A 23153-nucleotide genomic window follows, 5' to 3' on the forward strand; every position below is an offset into this window, starting at 1 on the left:
CATCGCGTCCCAGAGAGAAATCTATATAAATAAAGCTGTCTGCAATTTCGTTCGTTTTGCCGATTTTCAGATAATTATCCGTTTTAGGTCTACTCAAGACCGAATCAGTGGTTTTAATTTTCCTTGTTGTAACGGTTCAAATCCCGTTACAAGATGATATCTGTATTTTTATTATTGTATGATTTTATCTGTATTTTATTATTATTATTATTATTATTATTATTATTATTATTATTATTATTATTATTATCATTATTATTATGTCAGTATTATTATTATGTTATCTGTGATATTGTTACTATTATTGTAATTATCCGTTTTATTCAATTCGATTTTGCAATTGCCTGTTGCTTGCAAGATTGTACTTAGATGTATGCATATATACGCATGTGTAGTATAACACTCAATACCTGTACAGTGAGAATTGTTGTATATATCAGAGATTGGGTGTGACGTTGGTGCATTGTGCAATATTGTTGGCGATTCTGCCAAGTCATCGCCACTCCATGGCTATGTCATCGTATTTATTTAGAATATGCGCTCAGAAAGTCGACCGCCCCGGGGCTATTTCACCACTGGATGTAATATCTGTCCCGTAGGTGGGAGTATGTCATTGTTATTTCTGGAGATTACGTAGCTGTGTCAACCAACGTCTATATAAGGTGGGTGCATATTGTAGCGTCAGTCATTACTTATACGGATGCAGTACAGTGAAGAAGTCTACTAGATCAAGAGACCTTAGTTGGTCAGTGAACGAGTGTGAACGAGAGATGCAGAAGACTCAGTGAGCCATTATTTTGGTCATTGAGAGAGTGAGACCAAATGGTTGGTCCGTCACTTAGTGGAAGACGCGGACGCAAGGCTTACCAAGGAGTCAGAGAGGGCAACCCTGGACCTGCCAAGAGGTCATACCATACTGACTTACAAAGAAGTCAGATGATATGGAGAAGAAGCAGTCGCAAGGATGTATCACCAAGTTAGGCGTGACACATCTACAGTAAACACCAGATCAAAGGAATACGTCGTAATTACACTAAAAGTGTTGAAGGTACAGTCAAGTGAATCAGTGAGGGAAATATTTCGTATAAAATGTTAAATGTCCGGTCAAGTAGAATTCTTTCAGTTTCTTTCAGTTGCAATGTCATAATTTCATATTCTCATCTGTTTTATCGCAACAAGACTCACTATTTTTTATATATTATTTAAAGAATATATATTGTTCTATCAAACGAATTCATAGTTTCATTTCATTGAAAGTAAAATATCTTAACCTCAAAATTAATGGGGAAACCGAACGCCAATCTCCTTTTCCCAGAACTTATATGGTATGTTGTCAAAAGTAAGCTTATTACCCCACACCCTGTTAGTTAGTTAGTTAGTTAGTTTAGTATTAAATATAAAAGTTCTCGGTGTCTGTTTGTTCCATCATCACGGCGAAACTGCTGAAAAGATCTCGACCAAACTTCATATTTAGAGTATACTCATCCCGGAGAAGGTTTTGATATGCATATGATTTAAAATATCTGAATAGACGGTGGTTTAACGTTCCTTCATTACAACCAAATTTTCTTATATTCATAACCTTGCTTACTCCTCAAATGACGGAGAAAATTACAATTTTCTGCGGATCTCATGCTCTGCATTGAGTGACCGACAAAGCCACAACGAACCTACACGTTACCATGGCTACGGCTCTGACTGCTTGCCAGCAGGGAAGTAACGTATTGCCATTTTCGCCATCATTCCTGTAAACTCGTGGTTGTTTCTTCGGTAGAAAGCAATACAGACGTCAATGGACCATTCTGTATGCGAGTGCTCATCCAGAAACCTGGACACTCCTTTCTTTGAGGAAAAATTCCAAGCTCTTCAAATGTATAACTTTTGGCGCCAAAAAATATATGAAATATGGATGCATTTTAATGACGGTGCAGACTTTTGTTTCTGGGTAGTTGGAGGCTAAACGGTAAGTCTTTTTACAAAACTGATAGCACAATCGCCGTTCAATTTGGAGAGATCTACAACTTTGATCCTATAATTTATTGTCGTGTCTCGATTGGTGATACGTCAGATGGCGCTGCATTTCTCGATTATAATCAAATCTCTCCTACTTGATTGTGACTGGCATTATGATATGGGGCCTGTCTTTATAATGAAAGCTCCCCATCTTTACTGTGAATGGCAATTGTCATGTGAGCCTGCCGTTATAGTAGAAACTCCCGAAATCGACTGTGATTGGCAGTAGGATATGTGGCCTGTCATTTTCAACAAAACTTCCCCAGTGCCTAACTTATATCCCATGTAACGTCTGTTTTGTTTCTTGCATATCGCTAAGAGACATGGAATTTAATATAATCTTACTGCTTTTACAGTAATTTACGTTGAAATCCGTATACAATGTAGAATACCGTAGCGAATCACGGGTTTATTTGCTAGTTCAATAATATTTTCATATATATCTTCGCGTCATTTCACTGTTACAGAAACGTAACGTAACAAAAACAAAATGTTACGACGTATTACTTAACATTGTTTTTAAAACTTTATTAGTACAATAACATTCTCTTGTTCGTTTTCAGAAAGTGGGGATGGAGGCTCGGACTCCAGGCCATCACTGCAGTCTTGTGCCTCGCCTTCTTCCTGGGCACTCTCTACCGCTCGGCCTCCATGTACCATCCTCAGAGACGCGCCATCCTCCACCTCAAGAACCAGCGCAAGAAGATGAAGGAGAAGAAGACGCACTTGAGGATTCCAAAGACTCCGTTCTTCGACCTTGCTCCTCTACGCACTCGGACGGTGCAGATGTTGCTTCTGTCATCCGCCACTGCAGCGCTGGGCCTCTATACTCCCATCTTCTACCTGGTAACTTCCTCATGCATCTGATGGCGGCCTTCCGTTTCCTCGTGTTTCATAATCCTCCCCATCCTTTACTCGGAACTCTATTGACGAGACAGCGTTCAGGAAAAATTAGTATAACGGAAATCAGCCTGCTTATAAAATCCATTATTCGATATCGCTTGGTAACCCGAGGTCTCATATAAATGCCTCAACGATAAATTTAGCGCAACGATTCAACCTCTGCCCGCTGTAACCTCGTGCTTAAAACGCTTAAAATACATTTTTATTTTGTACTGATGTATCTGTGAACAGCTATATCAACAGAATGTGTGCACCTCTGTGGTATAGTGGTTAGTGTGACTAGCTGCCGCTCCGGGAGGCTCGGGCTCGATTCCCGGTTCTGACACGACATTTGAAAAGTGGTACGAAGGCTGGAACAGGTTCACTCAGCCTCGGGAGGTCAACTGAGTATAAGGGGTTCGATTACCAGCTGGGCCATCCTCGAAGTGGTTTTACTTTGGTTTCCCCACTTCTCCTGGTAAATGCCGAGATTGTACCTAACTTAAGGCCACGGCCGCTTCCTTCCCTCTTCCTTGTCTAACACTTCCAATCTTCCCATCCCCCACAAGGCTCATGTTCAGCATGGCAGGTGAGGCCACTTGGCATGGTACTGGCCCTCCGCTGCAGCTGTATTCCCTTCCCTAAGTTCGGTGCTCCAGGACACTGCCCTTGAGGTGGTAGAGATAGGATCCCTCGCTGGTTCCGAGGGAGAAACCAACCCTGGAGGGCAAACGAATTAAGAAAGAACGAAATAATATTCTGAGTGCCGTACTTTCGCATGTTTAGAACATTATTTGAATTTTACGAACTGTAAATTAAGGTTCTCATCCCATTAATATAAAATAGAAACGGAGCCATTAATTTAAATGTCGATAAAAGCATTTGAGGATCTATACAGTTTACCATACATCAGGCCATAACTACTAATGAGTTCGTGACAGTCTTATTGCAAAAGTGAAGATGCTGTATGATAAAAAACAGAAGTTGTTTACAAAGTGGTTGCGGGCAATGGTTTGAAGCTAAGAGAGGAGTACAGCAAGGCAGTGTTTTGTCACCCCTCTTATTTATCACTGTGATGGATGTCATAACAAAGGCACTGAAAAGGAAGGAGCAGCAGGTCATGGAATCTTTCATCATTGCAGACGACGTGATGATCTGGGGTGAAGCCGAAAATGATTTGGAGGAAAAGCTTCAGAAATGGAGTCAAAAGTTTAAGACGTATGATTTAAATATCAGCAAGGTTAAGACGGAAGTGACGAAGTTACAGAGGGGAGATGACAAACCACAAATCAGAATAAATGACACCAATCTGGACAGTGTTCCAACGTTTAAGTAACTGGGTAGTGTAGTATCAAAAGACAGCCTTGCAAAATATGAGGCAGACAGTCGATTTAGCAAAATAACTCAATTTTAACACCAGGTAAGACAACTGCTGCGGCATAAACAAGTACCATTGAAAGCCAAGATGACATTATATCAATCATATAATTACCTATCCTCACGTATAGCTTCGAACCACCACGTTAATGAGACAAAACAACTCAAAACTCCAAGCTGCAGAAATGAATTTCTTACGCGCCATGACACAGAAGACCGGGAAGGACAAGCTCAGTCCAAGATGAGGTGGCAACAGGAGACTCCCTACTACAGAGGATCCAGAAAGCAAGACTGAAGTGGTTTGGCCGTGTAAGAAGGATGAGTGCAAGCAGATCTCCACCAAGAGAATATGAAATGTAAGTAAAAGGAAAAAGATCAGTGGGCAGACCCAGAGGAAAATGGACCGATCTGGTGAAGAAAGGCGTCAAGCAGAGGGAACAAGTTTGGGAGAAGATAAGAGAGAACAGTGGTTCATGGACAGACAAAGACGGAGGAGGCTTGTACACCAGACCTGGGAAAATGGAGATGTCACCGATGATGATGATGATGATGATGATGAACTTGTAATGAATATTCTAATACGAAAAACTAAAACCTATAACATTTTATAACGTTCAGTGTACGGGATTAAGATTACGAAAAACTTCATTCGGCAAATTGCTTGTTAAAATATATAATTAATTTCGTGTGGCTATTTCTAGCCCGGTGCAGCCCTTGTAAGGTAGACCCTCCTATAAGGGGGGTGGCATCTGCCATGTGTAGGTAACTGTGTGTTATTGTGGTGGCGGATAGTGTTTATATGTGGTGTGTGAGTTGCAGGGATGTTGGAGAGAGCACAAACACCCAGCCCCGAGCCAGTGGAAGTGATCAATGAAGGTGAAAATCCCCGACCCGGCCAGAAATCGAAGCCGGTACCCTCTGAACCGAAGGCCAGTACGCTGAACATTCAGCCAACGAGTCGGACGTTAAAAATACAGGATGTACCAAAACTCGAAAGCAAAAATTTAGGAATGGATTCCTGACATAGAGAGAAGAAAAGAAGTTTATTACAACATGCGTCTGGAGACGTATACTTACAGATTTATTTAAACGTTTGTACATTTACACCGTGCATCTGTACCGGCAGATGAAACACTTTGATCGTGTATCAGAGGAAATGTTCAAAGTGACGACCTTCAGCTTCAACAGAAGCCTCCGCTCGTCGTCGCATGGAGTTACGCACGCGATCAGAATGCATGGTGTAGTGCGCACTGCCTAGAGGTTGTCACAATGCGCTCACACAAAGTTGCTTCATCAGGAACAGAAGTCGCATGCACGAGAGACTCAACGTGTCCCCACAGGTAAAAGTCCAGGGGTTCAAGTCAGGAGAGCGTTGTGGTGTCCAAGCAATCGGTCCTCCTCTACCTATCCAGCGCTCAGGAAAGTGGGTATTCAGGTACCCGTGTGCAGCAGACTGAAATGTGCGGGAGCACCATCATTCATGAAAAACATTTGTCGACGGAATGCAAGTGGCATGACTTCCAAGTAATCAGGCAATGCAGTACGCAAGAAATTCGTGTAGTTCTGTCCAGTATGCCCATTCTGAAGAACGTAGGGTCCCAACAAGGAATCACCAACAATGCCTGCCCAGATGTTAATGGCGAACCTCTGTTGATGAGACGATTGGATGATTGCATGAGGACATGTAAATTATTACTAAAATGAATTTGTGTCCCGACGTTTGAATAAATATGTAAGTACACGTTTCAGGACCCATGTGGTCATAACTTTTTTTCTTCTCTCTATGTGAGGAATCCATTCCTAAATTTTTGCCGTCGAGTTTTGGTACATTCTGTATATGACAGTACCATTGTGAACTCGTGAAGTACGGCGGCATACAGATTGAGTGTACTCTCCTGTTTAAATTCTACTACTGATCTTCATTTCCCCTCAAACACGTATGCTCCAAAGAACGTAATACAATGTAGTCAGGCCGTCTGTTGCTCGAGAGTTTTCTTTCCCATTGTAGGTCGTACAGCAGGAGCCCCTAAATAGCCTTGTCATATACACAGAGTCTAACAACTTTGTGTAGTGGGTTGCTTGCTCTGCTCCTGCGAAATCTGGGGGCTTGAAAGTCAGCCTCCAAAGTTATTTCTTAAACCATGTACCATAACCCTTCGATCTACATTTTGATACTTTTTTTTATTCTTTCCAAACCTTCCATTCTAAACATCCAATATATCGGTTGCCGTTTGGTTTAAAGTAAAATTCAAACAATCCAACTAAGCTGTGATATTTTAACAAATTGTTTCCACCTTTCTCTGTTTCTTTTCTTTCCTCTGAAATACCTAGTAATAGTTTCTAAACTCTCTGTTGTGTACTGCTATATTTTGTTCTGTTGGTTACAGGCACTGCAGGGGTACAAGGAGGGACTAGACGATAGTACCCTGGTGCTCATGCAGACGTTCTTTGGGTTCGCCACATCGCTTGGATGTGTTGGTTTCGGCATCGTCGTGGTCCGTCCCAGCGAACAGTGCCTTATCTCCAAGCAGTACTTGTGTCAAGCAGCGATGGTGGGGATTGGTGAGTGTCTTACTTCTATCAGCATTTCAATGGCCGAGATCTCTTCATGAATCTTCTGAGGATAACAGTAGAATATGCAAGAACGTTCTTTCATTCAACTTTCTTCTTTCACTGTAAAACAATGTAGTCAGTGACAGGTTAAAGAATATAATTAGTCTTTTATACCCCGTTGTACCCTTGCAGATTGTGTGAGTGTTAATGCTCACAATTTCCTTCCATCTAAATTAGTAGATCAGTTACATTCGCAATCCCTTCGTCATTTGACCTATTGTATTCACCTTCTTGCTTTCCAACTTATATGACAAGTTTCTTCAATTCTACGTCAATTGATCAGTTCCATACTTATTTCCTCTCTCCGTCATTGGACTTCTACTCACTCTGTCTTCCCTTATAAAGCATTTCCTTTTGAGGTTCATCTTCTTCAAAATCAAAAAATCAAAATCTCTTTATTTGCAAATGAGGTGTCTACCTCGGTGGCAAATGGTACACTAAAATACTGTACCATTACGTTACATTAGCGGCCGTAAATGTCATGGAAACAGTGGACAAATATGGCGTACAATAGCTTCAGGCAATGTGCAAATGCACAGAGTAGAGATATAGTAAATCGATATCGACCGGTCGCAAAGAAAAGAGTCTCAAGATTAAATAATGATGGACCATAAAAAATTTGAATGGAACCAATTCTTGACTACCTTGAGAAAAAGTTACGAGTTGAAGAGGATCAGCACAACTTACTGAAGGAGAAGAAAAAGATTAGCGCAACGTTAAATATTAAAGTAATAATATACAGCCATCGTTGAAGATTTTATCTGCAAAATATCGGCAGAAAAAACGAAGATTTGAAGGAGAATATTTATTATTGCAACAGCCAAATTCAGAAGCAAAAAGAGACTACAGCCGAGTCGAACATTGCCGAAATCAATATTATAGCGGCAAATTTATGCTAAGGAAGGCATAATTTATTGTTTCCAAGTGGGAAACAATATCTGTTTAGGCTAAAGAATTAACAAAAGTAGGTCGAATTAAAGAAATTAACAAATTAAGAAAGATATTTACGAACAATACAAGAATCACAAGGCAATTAATACGTATTGAGTAACTTACTATTCACCAGTGAAATATGCATTCTACCATGTATTTGTTGTTTTATCATTTCATGAGAACTGGTGACAAGATGGAGTCAGCTTAAACAGATGGAATTGATCGCTCAAGATGAAATAGCTCAAGCCAAGATTTCCAGCCGGAGCCGCAGATGACGTAATCTTTGGACTGCAAGGGCTGCCTGTTCCAAGATGTCCTAGACCAGGAGAAATCCAGCAGCGAAATCCCGTTACGAGATAAGTATTATGAGTTGCATCGTATTGAATTTGAAATCAGTTGATGAAAAATATTTCGTATGTGTGCAGGAGTGCTAGAAGTAAGAGATTTAGTGCCAATGAACGGATACTAGAGTATAAATGCCAATTATTAACCGATGATATGTGCCAATTTCTGCAGTATAACTATGGTGCTTATGAGATAATTTTAGGTTAATGGAAACAAGATCAGATTGAGCATTTGTGCATGTTTAGTGCCAATCCATACGAGCAGACCGTGAAACATTAAACCAGTTGTGGTTGTAGAAAATGCATGCGAGATACGAGACGTAACCTAATATTTGAGGTCAATATGTGTTGCAGTCATGGCCAGTACGATAATTGTATTGTAAGGAAATGTTGAAATATTACGGAGATGCAGTGTGTGAAAGAATATTCAGGCTATTAAGTATTTCTACCGTAACACAGAGGTTATTTAAATGGACTTAAATGAATATCTTTTTTTAAATATGGAGGTATATATAAAGAAAATGGAATATTAATGTGCCAAGATGTAGTTAGAATGAGGAGATACGTTTTCTGTTCGTTGCATGAGTAAGGGATAGCTGATTGAATTGCGAATTCCTGTGTTACATATAATATTTATATTAGGATTAGCACTGCAAATGAAGGATTTAGGCCATGTTAAGTTGAGTGTATGACTTGAGCCAAACATAATATGTTTCGTAGTGACTTTCAAGCTGAAGGTATTGATAGGTTACTTGTTTATTATACGTTACGTAATATATATAGAAGAATAAGATGGAGTCTCGCATATATATATATTTGAAGTTCAGCGCGTCAACGCTAATATAAAGAACGGTTTTTTTGACAAAATCTTGGCACAGCGAAGAGATATTTGAGAATAAGTAAATATATTGGCATATGATTAGGAATTCGTGGCACGATTTTCGCAGGTTAGACTGACTTACTATTATATCTATGGCACTCTGTAGTAAGGATATTTGGTTTATTATGTACATATGATGGTGTACAGTTTTAATTTACTCAATTTTGGCCTGATAGGAATGTTAATAACTGCATTGGTGTTTTTGAACCCAAATTTAAACAACGTAATGCTTACCTCGTGACGTGATGAGTCAGAAGTGAGAATCCAAACAAGTATCCAAATAAATTCAGACAAATAGACCGAAAAGAAAGATGAAACCTAAATGATGCCCCAAAGACAATCCCAAACAGTAATAACAGGAAGATATTCCAATCCTCCTTGATGAATAAAGTTTTGGTCCCTAATTTTCCCCCATGAATCAACTTAAATACTGAAAATATGAAATAGTATTGAAGGTTAACGTAAATGTAAACAAATATAATGGTAATTTAATAATTTTCAACTATGTTTATCTCAGAGGTCAAGAATTTAAGAATGATCTTTGTAATTTAGTACGATTTTCTTTCTTTATTGCCGATAGATGCATGATTATTCCACTTTATAATATATTAGCATGCTAATAAACTAGATATAGTATTAATATTGCGTTTCTATTCCTAAAGTAACTTATAGTACGTAGTAGTAAGATAATATATGGATCAATTGAATTTGTTTATGCCGAATACTAAGCGTTGATCAGGCAATTTCCTAATGTATGGAGACTGAATGACTGGTTGAGCATATAGCTACTCTTCAACGGAATCTACGACTTATCTAGAGTATATGGGAATGCAATGAAAGTAATTTACCCTGAGAAACGAATATGCACCTTATTGTTATTGCTCGTGTTCATACATGATATCCCAGTTTTCATGTAAATTATCCGTAAATGATATAACACAGAGTCTAGGTATGATTTTTAACCCGATGTTGTGAATTTCGTAGCCGGAGCAATGTTTAAACAGGTGTATATTTAATTAATGCTCCAACGCGGCGCAATAGAGGAAATCACCGCGGGAACATTAATAAACCAAACGGTGCAATACATTATTGTCAAGCACTTAATATTAAATTAACAAGAGAGGAAAGTTTTCCTATAATACAATATTATACAATTTACGCTAACAATGTTTTCTATTAAACACACAGCTCATCCTTAATAAATTTATATTGTTTACAAAATTCTACTTATAATATCTCCTGTACTACTTACAAATATAGTCAACTGATATACAGTATGTGCAATTACTTCAAATGAACTATACAACTGGCATAAGATTAATATTTACATTGCATTTATTTATTTACTATCTTTTTTTTACCCGTTCTGGATCCTAAGTAGCATAACGACCTGCTGCGTCTTAACCAGAGCCCCTTTCGCCACCACTTCTCAGAGTTCCTGAAGGGCCTTCACAGCTACCGTAGCGGTCCCAGGGCCCTCGAAGTCCCCACTGTACTTCACCCCTACAGGCAGTCCCCTACTTTGGCTGTCCAAACTCCTTAGACCAGGGGATGGAATTAATTTATTCACACACATTTTTTATTTACAATAACCTGCACTGGTCGAATGCCCTCTAACACTTCATTTATTTTCTCTGTTGCTGTTTAATCTCTTCTTGAATATCTGTACAGATTTTGGAAAGGGATCAAACACTACCCCTGGTAAACTGTTCCACTCCTTCACACCTTTCCCAATGAATGAAAATTTACCCCAATCGCTTCTGCTAAAATTCCTTCTAATTTTATATTTGTGGTCAGTCCTGCCGATATAATTATTTTCCAACTGAAGCCTCTCACGGATATCTCTCCATGCTTCTTCTCCTGTATAGGCTCTATATAATCCTATAAGTCTAGTTTTCTCCCTTCTCTTACTTAAAGTTTCCCACCCAAGTTCCTTTAACATTTCTGATACACTACTCTTTCTCCTGAAATCCCCTGTTACAAATCTTGCTGCTTTCCTCTGCACACTATCTATTTCTTTTATTAGGTATTCTTGGTGAGGATCCCAAACACTGTTTGCATATTCCAATAATGGACGAACCATACTCAAGTAACTTTTTTCTTTTAATTCTTTGTTGCATCCTTTAAGTAGCCTCATTATGACATGTAACGATCTGTATGCTTTCCCAACAATGTCATCAATATGACCCTTCCAGTGCAAATTACTTTCTTTGCTACCAATACTATGGTCCTGGCACTCAACTCGATGTCCGCTTCTAGCATGTACCGATACCTGGCACCAGTCAAGGCTTTGCTTCGCTTCCCGCGACTGGGTTCTTGTCGAAATTTCTGTGAACGTGGCGAACCTGGGTGATGCCATTCACTCGATTGACGCTTTAATTCAGGCTCGCAGGCTCGTGGCCACGTCTCATCAATGGCGACAATACGCTGCAGAAATGCATCTCCTTCGTTGCGGTATCTCTCCAGGTGGATGCCAGCCAGTGCAAACCGGTATCGTTTCTGTACGTTGGTGAGATGATGTGGAACCCAAAGGGGCACAATTTTCTTCATTTCAAGTCATGTTGTCAGTATGTGCCACACCGTTTGATGAATAAGACGAGCCTCTAAGGATAATTCCCGGATAGCCCATCGAAGGTCTACGGAAACGAGACCACTCACAATGTCAATCTGATCTTGAGGAATGGGCGGCCGACCTGTGCGGTGCAAATTCGCAATCTCACTCCGACCCGCAAGAAACGCCTTGACCCATCGTGGAACCATCCTATACGATAATGCATTCTCACCACAGGTTTCACGTAAAGCTCGATAACATCCTGATTCATTTTGCAACAGACAACCTCGGTCTTAATCCACGAGTGCTAATCAGCTTTTGAAAATATGCTTTAGAAAGGTGAAATAGACGCTCTTCACTTCAACGCCACACAGCTACAACATTCCGAACTGGATGCCCATCAAATGCTCACTACACATCGATAACAGCACCATCTGACCGCTCACATATCCTATTTTCGCATGCCTGATGTCCTGCGAGTGTCTGGACTACTTCATTTACAGCCCTCGTATTATTCTTTATCCTAACAGAGAGATGTCTAAAGATCAGGAGCTTAATAATACTTAGAAGGATGAATCCAGTAATTGCCTTCACTTTGTTGATAAAATGCGAGCCAAGAAACCTTTTCTTGACACTTTACTTTCTGTTCTGTCCTATTAATGTTGTGATATTTTAATATGGTGGTCAGAACAGATGGCAGTGAGATCGCTCTTGTGATCTCCTTCAGGAAAGAACTATTCGGTTCTGTGCTTTTCGCTAACCTGACTCTTTGCCTTTTACTATCCCTACGGGCGGATTGTATTCCTTATATTAAAAGTTAAGATACGTAATCTGACTAGGATGGACTCTCTAACGACCTCCGTGTTTGCATGGTATGTAAGGCATAGCTCCAGGAGGAAGGCTCATAATTTATATTTAGTAGTATCTTGACCTCATGCAAAGTTTATGTTTTGCTTCACGTCGATGCGAGTGTATTGACGGACACGATAACTTGAATTAGTGTTTCCTTTTTCATTCCTTTATGTGAGGTGTTTCAGTCATTTCGATTTTATTCATTCTTTCATTATTCGGCCAGCCCATTCCAAGTGGGGGTGTCCTTATTTTCGTTTAATTTCCTTTTGTTTTCCTAGTATCTTGATTATAAACAACGCGAGATATTTTGATGAGATTTGGTTTTGTGTGTGTTTCTTTTATTGCCATGGTTTATTGGAGATTTGTTCATACGCACTGTTGGTTCAGTCGCACGTGCTCCAGCAGCATATACACCCACACGTTCTGCAGAGGTAAGGTATTATGAACCCAAACTGCGTTAATTTACCTGTCGCAGAAATATGTGTATTTGTACGGAAGTTAAGTGATGGGCTTCTACCGTCGCATGGGATATATGAGGAGCTATTCAAAATTTGTGCTCTATTTCATCCGGTATTTTCTGGTCTCCTATCTATTCTCCCTACTTGTGTGATCGAGATTTGAATGACTGTGTTAATATTTCCCCTTGTTTCTAATTTGGATTCTTTGATTTTGTATGCCATTACATAATCTTCCCTTTTCTTTTGTGGGAGGACATTGTATCATCGAGACGTCAAGTGCCCCCAGGTAGACATAAAACATATTTCTTTTCTTTGTTAATTGCCCTTCTATTTTACTCCTTGTGACACTATGTCTGCTCCGCTTCAAAATAGGCTTTCCGCCAGGAACGTTATCTTGGAAACGGTGAATAATAGCAACTGAATTTGTAATGAACAATAAAGTAAGTAAGGCAAGCAGAAGGAGCTTAAATGAGCTCCCCATTATAATCTGGAAACTCCAATAAATAAATCAAAATCCGTAAGTTCTAGCCTATTATCAACCTTATATCCCTTATCCTATGTATGGCTATGTTATTAATGAGTTTTCACGGGGCCTGCTCCGCAATCTTTTAATTATGTGATTCTATATATTAGTTATAGAATTACTCAGCTTCTTTTCTTCAGTTTCATTAATTGGTGCCTTAATAAATACGTGTGATTTCATCTTATCATTTCTATGAAGTGGACTAGTTTATTGGTGTTTAGCGTGTTTAGGTCCTAAGAGCCTGGATCCGGACGGCTTTTGGTCCGTTCTGAACCACGATCACGGCCGTTTTATCTAACGGTTTAGGTAGCTGGGTACAAATGTTGTTGATATTACATTTTTACATATTCTTTCAATAAATGATTTGAGCAAAATTTACCACTTTTCTAAGGAAATATTTATACAGAGTGGTCGGAAACAACGTGAACCGGGTATATGAGTGTTAGAGGGTTGGTCATACTGATAAATAATTCGAAAGAAATAATTTCATATCTCTCGCCGTTTTAATTATATCAACCGATGGAGTAGCCAGTCAGATCACTTCACGTGCGAATTCAAATGGGCTTTGCGCGGCTGTGCCGGTGACTTCAGACCGGCATAACAGCACCAGTAGAAGAATATATTTTCGCCAGAGGAGAGCTTTGAATACAGACTTACTAGCTGACAGGATAACGCTAAAGCAAGCACACTACGGTGACACTGTATTTCTGTTTGATGCTGATTTCTCGGCGTGCCTCTGAAGCAGTTCTTAAGTCAAGTCCAGATTTAGCAACATCTCCACGCAAAGCATATTTATGTTCGCCCGCGAAGCGATCTGATAGGCTACATTCAGTAGCTAATAAATTGACAACGGCGCGAGATATTGAAATGTTTCTTTCAAATTATTCATCAGTATGACCAACCCTCTAACGCCCATTCAGCCTTTGTTTCCGATCAGGTGCATATATATCGTTCATCGATATTGTTAAGAATAAAACTCCATCTGTTTCATTCATCCAATTTATTTCAGAATGACCCAATAAATGCACACACACAGTTCTAATCAGCTATGAATGGCCACACGTACTCATTGCTGTATATTTGCAAGTCTCCCTTCCTTATGGCACAGTAGGCGGTCCAGCCCGCTACTATACCTGCGGACGGTTAAGCCTTAATTTCACTTCCCAAGTCCAGTCACCTCATACAGCAGCCGTGCACACCGCTGGATCTGAACACAGGGCTACAGACCAGTCGACACACGATGACTGTTGGTTGGCTCGACTCCACAGACAGTCCAGTAATGCACACATTTACATGCAGTGAACAACAGCAGGACGATGCTCACAACAGCGAACATTAACACAGGTCCATTTATCCTTACACTGACGACAGCGGCTTCTCGCGCAGATTCGCGCCGAGCCTCAGTCTACAGAAATACACGAACACGCAGTACAGTTTCCGTTCCGTCGTCTCCAGCCCATCCACTCAGTGGTCTCTCCTACGCCGCAACAACAGCTCCTCATTCAGACCTCAGTGGGACACTAGCGACAGCCAAAACCTCTGTCGCCCTCACCCCAGCCACCGAACCCTAATAAACTGAGTCTCTCACTGACTTCACCACGGAGTCCAGCACCAACACTAGCTGTAGCTCCACCACGGAGCCGGCCGACGAGAACAAGTACAAAAAGGGGCTACCACGCCGCTGACACGTATTAACTGACAACAAACAAAAGAACCCTCGGCTACTTCGGATCGCGCAGCTTGTTCGGGTTCATCCCGATGTTACCCGACGAATCAAGGACAAGCACAAGTGCAACTGGCTGACAGACATGCCGGCTGTCAAGCTGGCGTTAACACATACTGCAAGTAGATGCAGTCAGGCTCTTCGATTGAGGTTATTCTTTCATTAAAGCCGGAAACGCAATGCAATTAAAAGAACGAAAGTAAACGTAAAGTGACCAAAAGTATTAAGCATGGAGTTGAATGGAACTACTTACAGTACCCAAGCTGTAAACCATATTTTTAAAAATAAAAATAATAAAAGTATACTGTTCCAATAAGCGTACACACAGAGGACATAATATGAACAACACAAAATAACCGTCGAAGATACTCTCTGCTACAGTCAAGTATCTTTTCCGATTTTAACACACGCTTCGATTTGTCCAGTGTAGGTACAGTTTTTTCATCACGTAAAATTCGCTTATTTTCCGACGTATCACATCTTTTGTGAAGTCGTCTGTTTCGATTCTTTTCTTGTGGACTGTTTTCTTGCCATCAGGTGTAGAAAAATGCAAACGACCCTTGGCTATAGACGTCTTCCCTTCCGCTAAAATACGTTTCACCAGTGACTTTGAAACCCCTGTTGCTTCACTTGTTGAAGCCACTACATTATAATTCAGTTTATGAACTGTTTTCTGTTCTCGTAAGTGAGCAGCTACGTTATATACTATTTCTCTGGCTTGTCCCCTTACAGGCTGTCCAGATTTGCTACCAGACTTCCAAGTAGCAGCCATAACTACTGTACATTTAAATGACACTCTCGCTAGAATAACATGGTACACAACACTATATAGCTGGAAGACTGGGCTGCCGTCAATTATTTCGCTGCTGAGCGGCTTTAGATGTGTGTGTGTGTGTGTGTGTGTGTGTGTGTGTGTGTGTGTGTGTGTGTGTGTGTGTGTGTGTGTGTGTGTGTGTGTGTGTGTGTGTGTGTGTGTGTGTGTGTGTGTGTGTGTGTGTTGGCATACAAGTTGCGCAACTGCCGATACTTCTAATTCTGTTTTTTACACAGTCAAGAATTTAGTTTATTCACCTGGTTAATGTGCTCCGTAATGAGTAATGACCCTTGATCACTGTTCAACACTATATACATAAAAACATTTACCAATATAGTACACGCTACACGCGAAGGAATTATAGGACTATAATTAATACAACTAAAGAAAGAAATGCGAATAAAACTGACAAAACAGCAAGAGCGCTAAAACGGATACAGAAGTGACAGCGAAACTCTTGTGTAACCGCGCTTCACAGTGTACACAGTACGGTGGCCAGGCAGCATGTGACCCCCTCCACTACTCCCTATGATGTCAGACATCCACTCGGAGAGAATGCGCGGAGAAGTGAGCTTTGCGCAGGTTCTTTTGTTAGTTGCAGGGTAATAACAATGTTGTTTCAATGCACTGTTAGCAAGTTATAGCTTAGGTTATAGGGCTGTAGAATGCTGCTGACAATTCTACGTTTCAGTGACAGCAAATTTGTCTTCTTTTCGGATCCATTTCTAGAACTAATATTGTCCCATCATTCATTGGTTCTAAGCTGAATTGAAGCCTTCCATTAGCACCCACGCTTCGAGATCAAATTTTCAGTCTATAAAACCAACTATTTCGGTGAAAAGCACGGATAGTCTTTGACGAAAAAATCACTGTACAGTGTGTAAATTAGTAAGTGTTTAATAAAAATAACAGAACTATCTGCGGTTTTGTTTCAGGTGTGTCCTTGCTCGCCCTTAGCACGGTGCAGGGTTACCATGGTTACGTACTGTTCGTGTGGCTGTACGGAGTGTGTCTTGGCGGCTTCCTCTACTCCCTCAAAATGTTCACCATGGAACGAGTGAGAACAAGGCATTTCACACGAGCTTGGAGCTTCGTTCAAGGAGCAGAGGCTTTACCGGTACTGCTTGGAGTTCCCATCACAGGTAATATAACACTCTCTATTCAAGCAACACGCGTGATACTAGTTCTAACAATCATTCATTCACCAATTCATTCAAAATGTACGTACAGTACGTTGTAATTGTACGATTACTATATAAAGACTTGTGACACAAAAGTGAGCACTAATGCAACTTAGGGAGGGTGAGATACATGCTTGCCCTACGCTATATATAACTCTAAGACGGAGGGTGGCCTGACGATAGCGTACACGAAGACCAAGATACTGAATGCAAAGATCAACTGGATTGTTGCAGATCAAGTAGTAGAGAATGTCGACAGTTTCCGGTACCTAGAAGAGAATAATAATGCAAACTACAGAATAATAAGAGTACGGGAGACGGAACACAACTCCTTCAGAAACTACGATTCACAGGCAAGATGACCTATGGGAAAAAGAACCTATCGAGGAACGCCAAGCTGCGACTATATACTATGACAAACCGGAACGCTGCGTTGTACGCTGCTGACACCACGACATTAGGCAAAAGAGCTTGTATTCGATTGGAAAAGGAGGAAAGAAAGATTCTGAGAGATATATGGAGTACCAAAATCTAGGATTAAGTATGCATGCGTAGATCAAGGCAGGAGATATACGGGAAAGTGGAACCGATTTCAAATGTGTTACAGAAAAGAAGGTTGAGTTTCGTGAGACATTTGATGAGGATGGATGATAACAGGTTAACAAAAGAGTTATGGAATGCGACATGTTTAACGGGAAATAACTGGGTGAAAGAAGTTAGGGAGGATTGGAAGGCTATTGGCATAATGGATAAATATCCACTAACGACTGTGAAGAATAGATCTATTTACAAAAAGCTAGTCGAATGTCACAAATGGACCGATACTAAGATTAAGATCCAAACCACAGAAGCGTAGTGAAACAAGATGAGTGAAAGGATGAAGAGGTATTGGGAAGACGTGATGAACAAGATCCTAAGGGTCGAAACGAATAAAATAGATAAATAAACTTTTAAAAGAAAACTACATTTTAGAAATTGGGTTGAAATATTTAATAAGTTTAATGGTAATGGTTAATGTACTAATAGATAAGTACCGTGCTCGATAGCTGCAGTCGTTTAAGTGCGGCCAGTATCCAGTATTCGGGAGATAGTGGGTTCGAACCCCACAGTCGGCAGCCCTGAAGATGGTTTTCCGTGGTTTCCCATTTTCACACCAGACAAATGCTAGGCCTGTACCTTAATTAAGGCCACGGCCGCTTCCTTCCCACTCCTAGCCCTTCCCTGTCCCATCATCGCCATAAGACCTATCCGTGTCGGTGTGATGTAAAGCAACTAGCAAAAGAAAGTAGTAATAAGCAAAATAATGCATGTATCCAAACACATTTTGGATTAAACTAATGCTCATTAAAACAGAACACCTTGAAAGACTACAGTTAGGAAGTTCATATTCACAGAACATGTCCATTATTATGTTCTGAAGAAATGATTAGCATTTGAACCACGTCGACCCTGAGGTTCAAGGTCCACATCGATATGTCAGCACACCACCACCGACTGGTAAAATGTACCTGCGGTTCTCGTTGTGACTTTATGGATCTAAAGAAGGTCGACTCATTTGAAAGTGTCGCATACCTGGGCAGCATTTCGTATCAGTGAATTCATCCTCAAGAAGCATAACATCGACATCAAGTTATCGACAGGTATCTCCAATTGTTTGGTCACATCATGAGATATGGAAAAGCGCATTATCTTGGAAAACAAACCAGGAAAGACTCTCGTGCACGTTAGACCAGAGGTGCCCGTTGAGGTGATACCAGAGCGACCAATGCGGGCAGCTTACGTAGCAAGCATACGTCACAGTACAGCGAGAGAACGAACACACTTTGCGGGAAAGGGAATAGTGACGTTCGATTGTGATTACGAATTCCTCTTCCACTATTCAGCGAAATGTTGATTGGGGTAGAGTAATTTTTAAACACTATAATAGCAAAAAACTGACCTTTTCACGATATTCGTGTTTAAATTATACTGCACTCGATATAAACAATCAGTTTTATTTTCTTATACTTATTCATTCAAAGAAAACTGCCAAGTTATAATATTGTGAAAAGGTACAGGGTTTAAGCGTACAAGCTACGATATACAATTCCTTGGAGAGGAATTATAGTACACTATTTCCGTTTAAAAAATAAAATTCCTGTTATTCATTAAACAAACAGTAATATAATTACATAATACAACTATGATTTTGCACAACGTTGTAGTGTTGTGTGACTTTCTCTATTCACTGAATTTCTGAAAATAGTATTAAAATTTAACAGGCGTCCGGTGATAATAGCTACCCTCTGAATTGTGAGAGGGAGTTTTATCACGAGTGAGGACGCAGATATTTACTGTCCAACAACAACGGAATTATCTACCAGATAGATATACAGTATGCCTGCAAGTAAATAACCTCATTGATTTTATTCCCGATAAGCATAACTGGATTGTTGGTGAGTTTATCAGATAATTTAAACCCAAGCAACCACAAGCCACAGCTTATCCACCTTAACTCTGTATTATGTTAGTTATATTAGAAATGTTTTATAACACCTCCTAAAATTGAAGAGTTAAAACTGTAATTTACTACGTACGTACATTACAAAAATATTTGAGGTTAAAGGCCTAAGTCTTCATAGTATTTGGTCAACATACATAAACTCCAATGAACATAAATAATTTGAAAATGGAGTAGATTACTGCCTTCTTTCTTTCATTTTTTCTGGTTCGATTTCAAACTCGGGGATCGCCGCAGTGATCAAGAGTGACTGGGAGAACTTGGCCAAACGTCACGGCTTGTGTCGTAATCACAACGTCACTGTGGTTGAATCGCATACGCTCATCGCCTGCTTGCAGTGCTGTGCGCCCGCAATATGGCTGACAGAGATCGTGACCCTATGTAGTAGTAGTAGTGAAATGATCTGGTCATCAAAGACACTTTGCTTAGGGCGAGGGATTCATTTGACGTGTAGTGGAAGAATAACCTTCTCCTCAAACAAACGACGTTATGTTTTGCGAGTAGACTGTTCTAGACGGGCCAGGACATCTTCCGCTGAGTTTTGCAAACGAGATGTGCGATGCTTGCCAGTATGACTTCCTAACCAAAGCCATGATTGTCTCTCTCTCTTCGGAGGAATACGTGCATCATATTCTCTTTGTGTAGCAGTGATGCATTTCGATATCAAAATTGAGCTGGAGAAAAAGAAACCACTTTTCCCTTTGCAAAGATCAAATGATCATAAATATGTCTCGCGGTCGTGGGCATCTGTCACCGGCTAATTCAGATGACAACCAGCCACAAGACAAAGGCTGCACTGTTGCTAGGTAACATTGTCTGGTCATCCATCCATATTTCACATCACTGCCTGCAAGGTTGCTAGGTAACATTGTCTGGTCATCCATCCATACTTCACATCTCTGCCTGCAAGGTTGCTAGGTAACATTGTCCGGTCATACATCCATACCTTACATCACTGCCTGCACTGTTGCTAGGTGATATTGTCTGGTCATACATCCATACCTTACATCACTGCCTGCATGATTGCTAGGAAACATTGTCTGGTCATCCATCCATACCACACATTTCTGCCTGCACGGTTGCTAGGTAACATTGTCTGGTCATCCATCCATACTTCACATCTCTGCCTGAAAGGTTGCTAGGTAACATTGTCCGGTCATACATCCATACTTCACATCTCTGCCTGAAAGGTTGCTAGGTAACATTGTCCGGTCATACATCCATACCTTACATCACTGCCTGTACTGTTGCTAGGTGATATTGTCTGGTCATACATCCATACTTTATATCACTGCCTGCACGGTTCCTAGGTAACATTGTCTGGTCATACATCCATACGTTACATCACTGCCTGCATGATTGCTAGGAAACATTGTCTGGTCATCCATCCATACCACACATTTCTGCCTGCAAAGTTGCTATGGTTACACTCCCGTCACGCAGTTTGCCGCGTCATGTTACACAAATTTTCGGATGTCCCCAGCCATATGACATATTTACGTCAAAAGAGTAATGTATGGACTGTGGCGACATCACTCAAATATACCTACACAGAACTAAATTCCCATAGTTCCAAAATTGTTTAAAAAACCGCTTGAATTCGTGTAGTATGAACACCACCTGTTTTATGTGGATCATTCAGCAAATGGCGACGTTGACCGTAATGGAAAAGGGTAGATATAAAATGAAGATAGACTTGAATTAATGAGGTACTTCCAGGGCCATGGAAACTTAAAACTTGGTACCAGAGAATCTGATATCCCCACAATACAAACTTTGAGAAACTCCCTGGACGGACCAGATTGGGGTTGAGGTTGAGGGAACAGGGAACTGGAAATCAAGTAGGGATGACATAAAATTGTTAGTGTTGAACTGTAGAAGTATTGTAAGGAAAGGAATAGAATTAAGTAATTTAATAGATATATATTCACCAGATATTGTAATAGGAGTTGAATCATGGCTGAGAAATGATATAATGGATGCAGAAATTTTCTCACGGCACTGGAGTGTGTATCGTAGAGATAGGATAGGAAGGGTGGGAGGCGGAGTGTTCATTCTGGTGAAAGAAGAATTTGTAAGCTACGAAAAAGTTAAAGATGAGACACATGAAATTCTAGGTGTAAGGCTCATTTCTAAAGATAATAGGCAACTTGATATATTTGGAGTGTACAGAACGGGAAAGGGTAGCACTGACGCGGATTCAGAATTATTTGATAGGATAGTCAGCTATGTGGGAAACGACATGGAAAGAAATGTGATTGTAGCAGGAGATCTGAATTTGCCAGATGTCAATTGGGAAGGAAATGCGAACGACAGGAAACATGACCAACAAATGGCAAATAAGTTAATATGGGAAGGACAGCTGATTCAGAAAGTGATGGAACCAACCAGAGGGAAAAATATCCTGGATGTCGTGCTGATAAAACCAGATGAGCTCTATAGGGAAACTGAAGTAATAGATGGTATTGGTGATCATGAAGCTGTTTTTGTGGCAGTTAAAAATAAATGTGATAGAAAGGAAGGTCTTAAAAGTAGGACTGTTAGGCAGTACCACATGGCTGATAAAGCAGGCATGAGGCAGTTTCTAAAAAGTAGCTATGATCGGTGGAAAACGGTAAATATAAATGTAAACAGACTCTGGGATGGGTTTAAAGAAATTGTTGAGGAATGCGAAAACAGGCTTGTACCGTTAAGGGTGGTAAGGAATCGTAAAGACCCACCTTATTATAATAGAGAAATAAAGAGACTAAGAAGGAGGTGCAGACTGGAAAGAAATAGAGTTAGAAATGGCTATGGAAGTAAGGAGAAATTGAAGGAACTTACTAGAAAATTGAATCTAGCAAAGAAGGCAGCTAAGGATAATATGATGGCAAGCATAATTGGCAGTCATACGAATTTTAGTGAAAAATGGAAGGGTATGTATAGGTATTTTAAGACAGAAACAGGTTCCAAGAAGGACATTCCAGGAATAATTAATGAACAAGGGGAGTGTGTATGTGAGGATCTTCAAAAGGCAGAAGTATTCATTCAGCAGTATGTAAAGATTGTTGGTTACAAGGATAATGTCGAGATAGAGGAGGAGACTAAGGCCAAAGAAGTAATAAAATTTACATATGATAACAATGACATTTACAATAAGATACAAAAGTTAAAAACTAGAAAAGCGACTGGAATTGATCAGATTTCTGGGGATATACTAAAGACAATGGGTTGGGATATAGTACCATATCTGAAGTACTTATTTGATTATTGTTTGGTCGGAGGAGCTATACCAGATGAATGGAGAGTTGCTATAGTTGCCCCTGTGTATAAAGGAAAGGGTGATAGACATAAAGCTGAAAATTACAGGCCAGTAAGTTTGACATGCATTGTATGTAAGCTTTGGGAAGGCATTCTTTCTGATTATATTAGACATGTTTGTGAAATTAATAACTGGTTCGATAGAAGGCAATTCGGTTTTAGGAAAGGTTATTCCACTAAAGCTCAACTTGTAGGATTCCAGCAAGATA

At 40.2% G+C, this 23153-nt stretch overlaps 1 protein-coding gene across 1 annotated transcript in view; it reads left to right on the plus strand.

Annotated features, from left to right (window-relative positions):
* LOC136858807 (monocarboxylate transporter 4) overlaps positions 1 to 23153 on the plus strand; it is a 286138-nt gene that overhangs the window by 259468 nt on the left and 3517 nt on the right. The window contains exons 5-7 of the mRNA XM_067138624.2: positions 2577 to 2859; positions 6660 to 6834; positions 16899 to 17105. Coding sequence (XP_066994725.2) covers positions 2577 to 2859; positions 6660 to 6834; positions 16899 to 17105 — 665 coding nt within the window. The remainder of the gene's footprint in view (positions 1 to 2576; positions 2860 to 6659; positions 6835 to 16898; positions 17106 to 23153) is intronic.

Source organism: Anabrus simplex, chromosome 1 (genome assembly GCF_040414725.1).
Source record: "Anabrus simplex isolate iqAnaSimp1 chromosome 1, ASM4041472v1, whole genome shotgun sequence".
Lineage (NCBI taxonomy): Eukaryota > Metazoa > Arthropoda > Insecta > Orthoptera > Tettigoniidae > Anabrus > Anabrus simplex.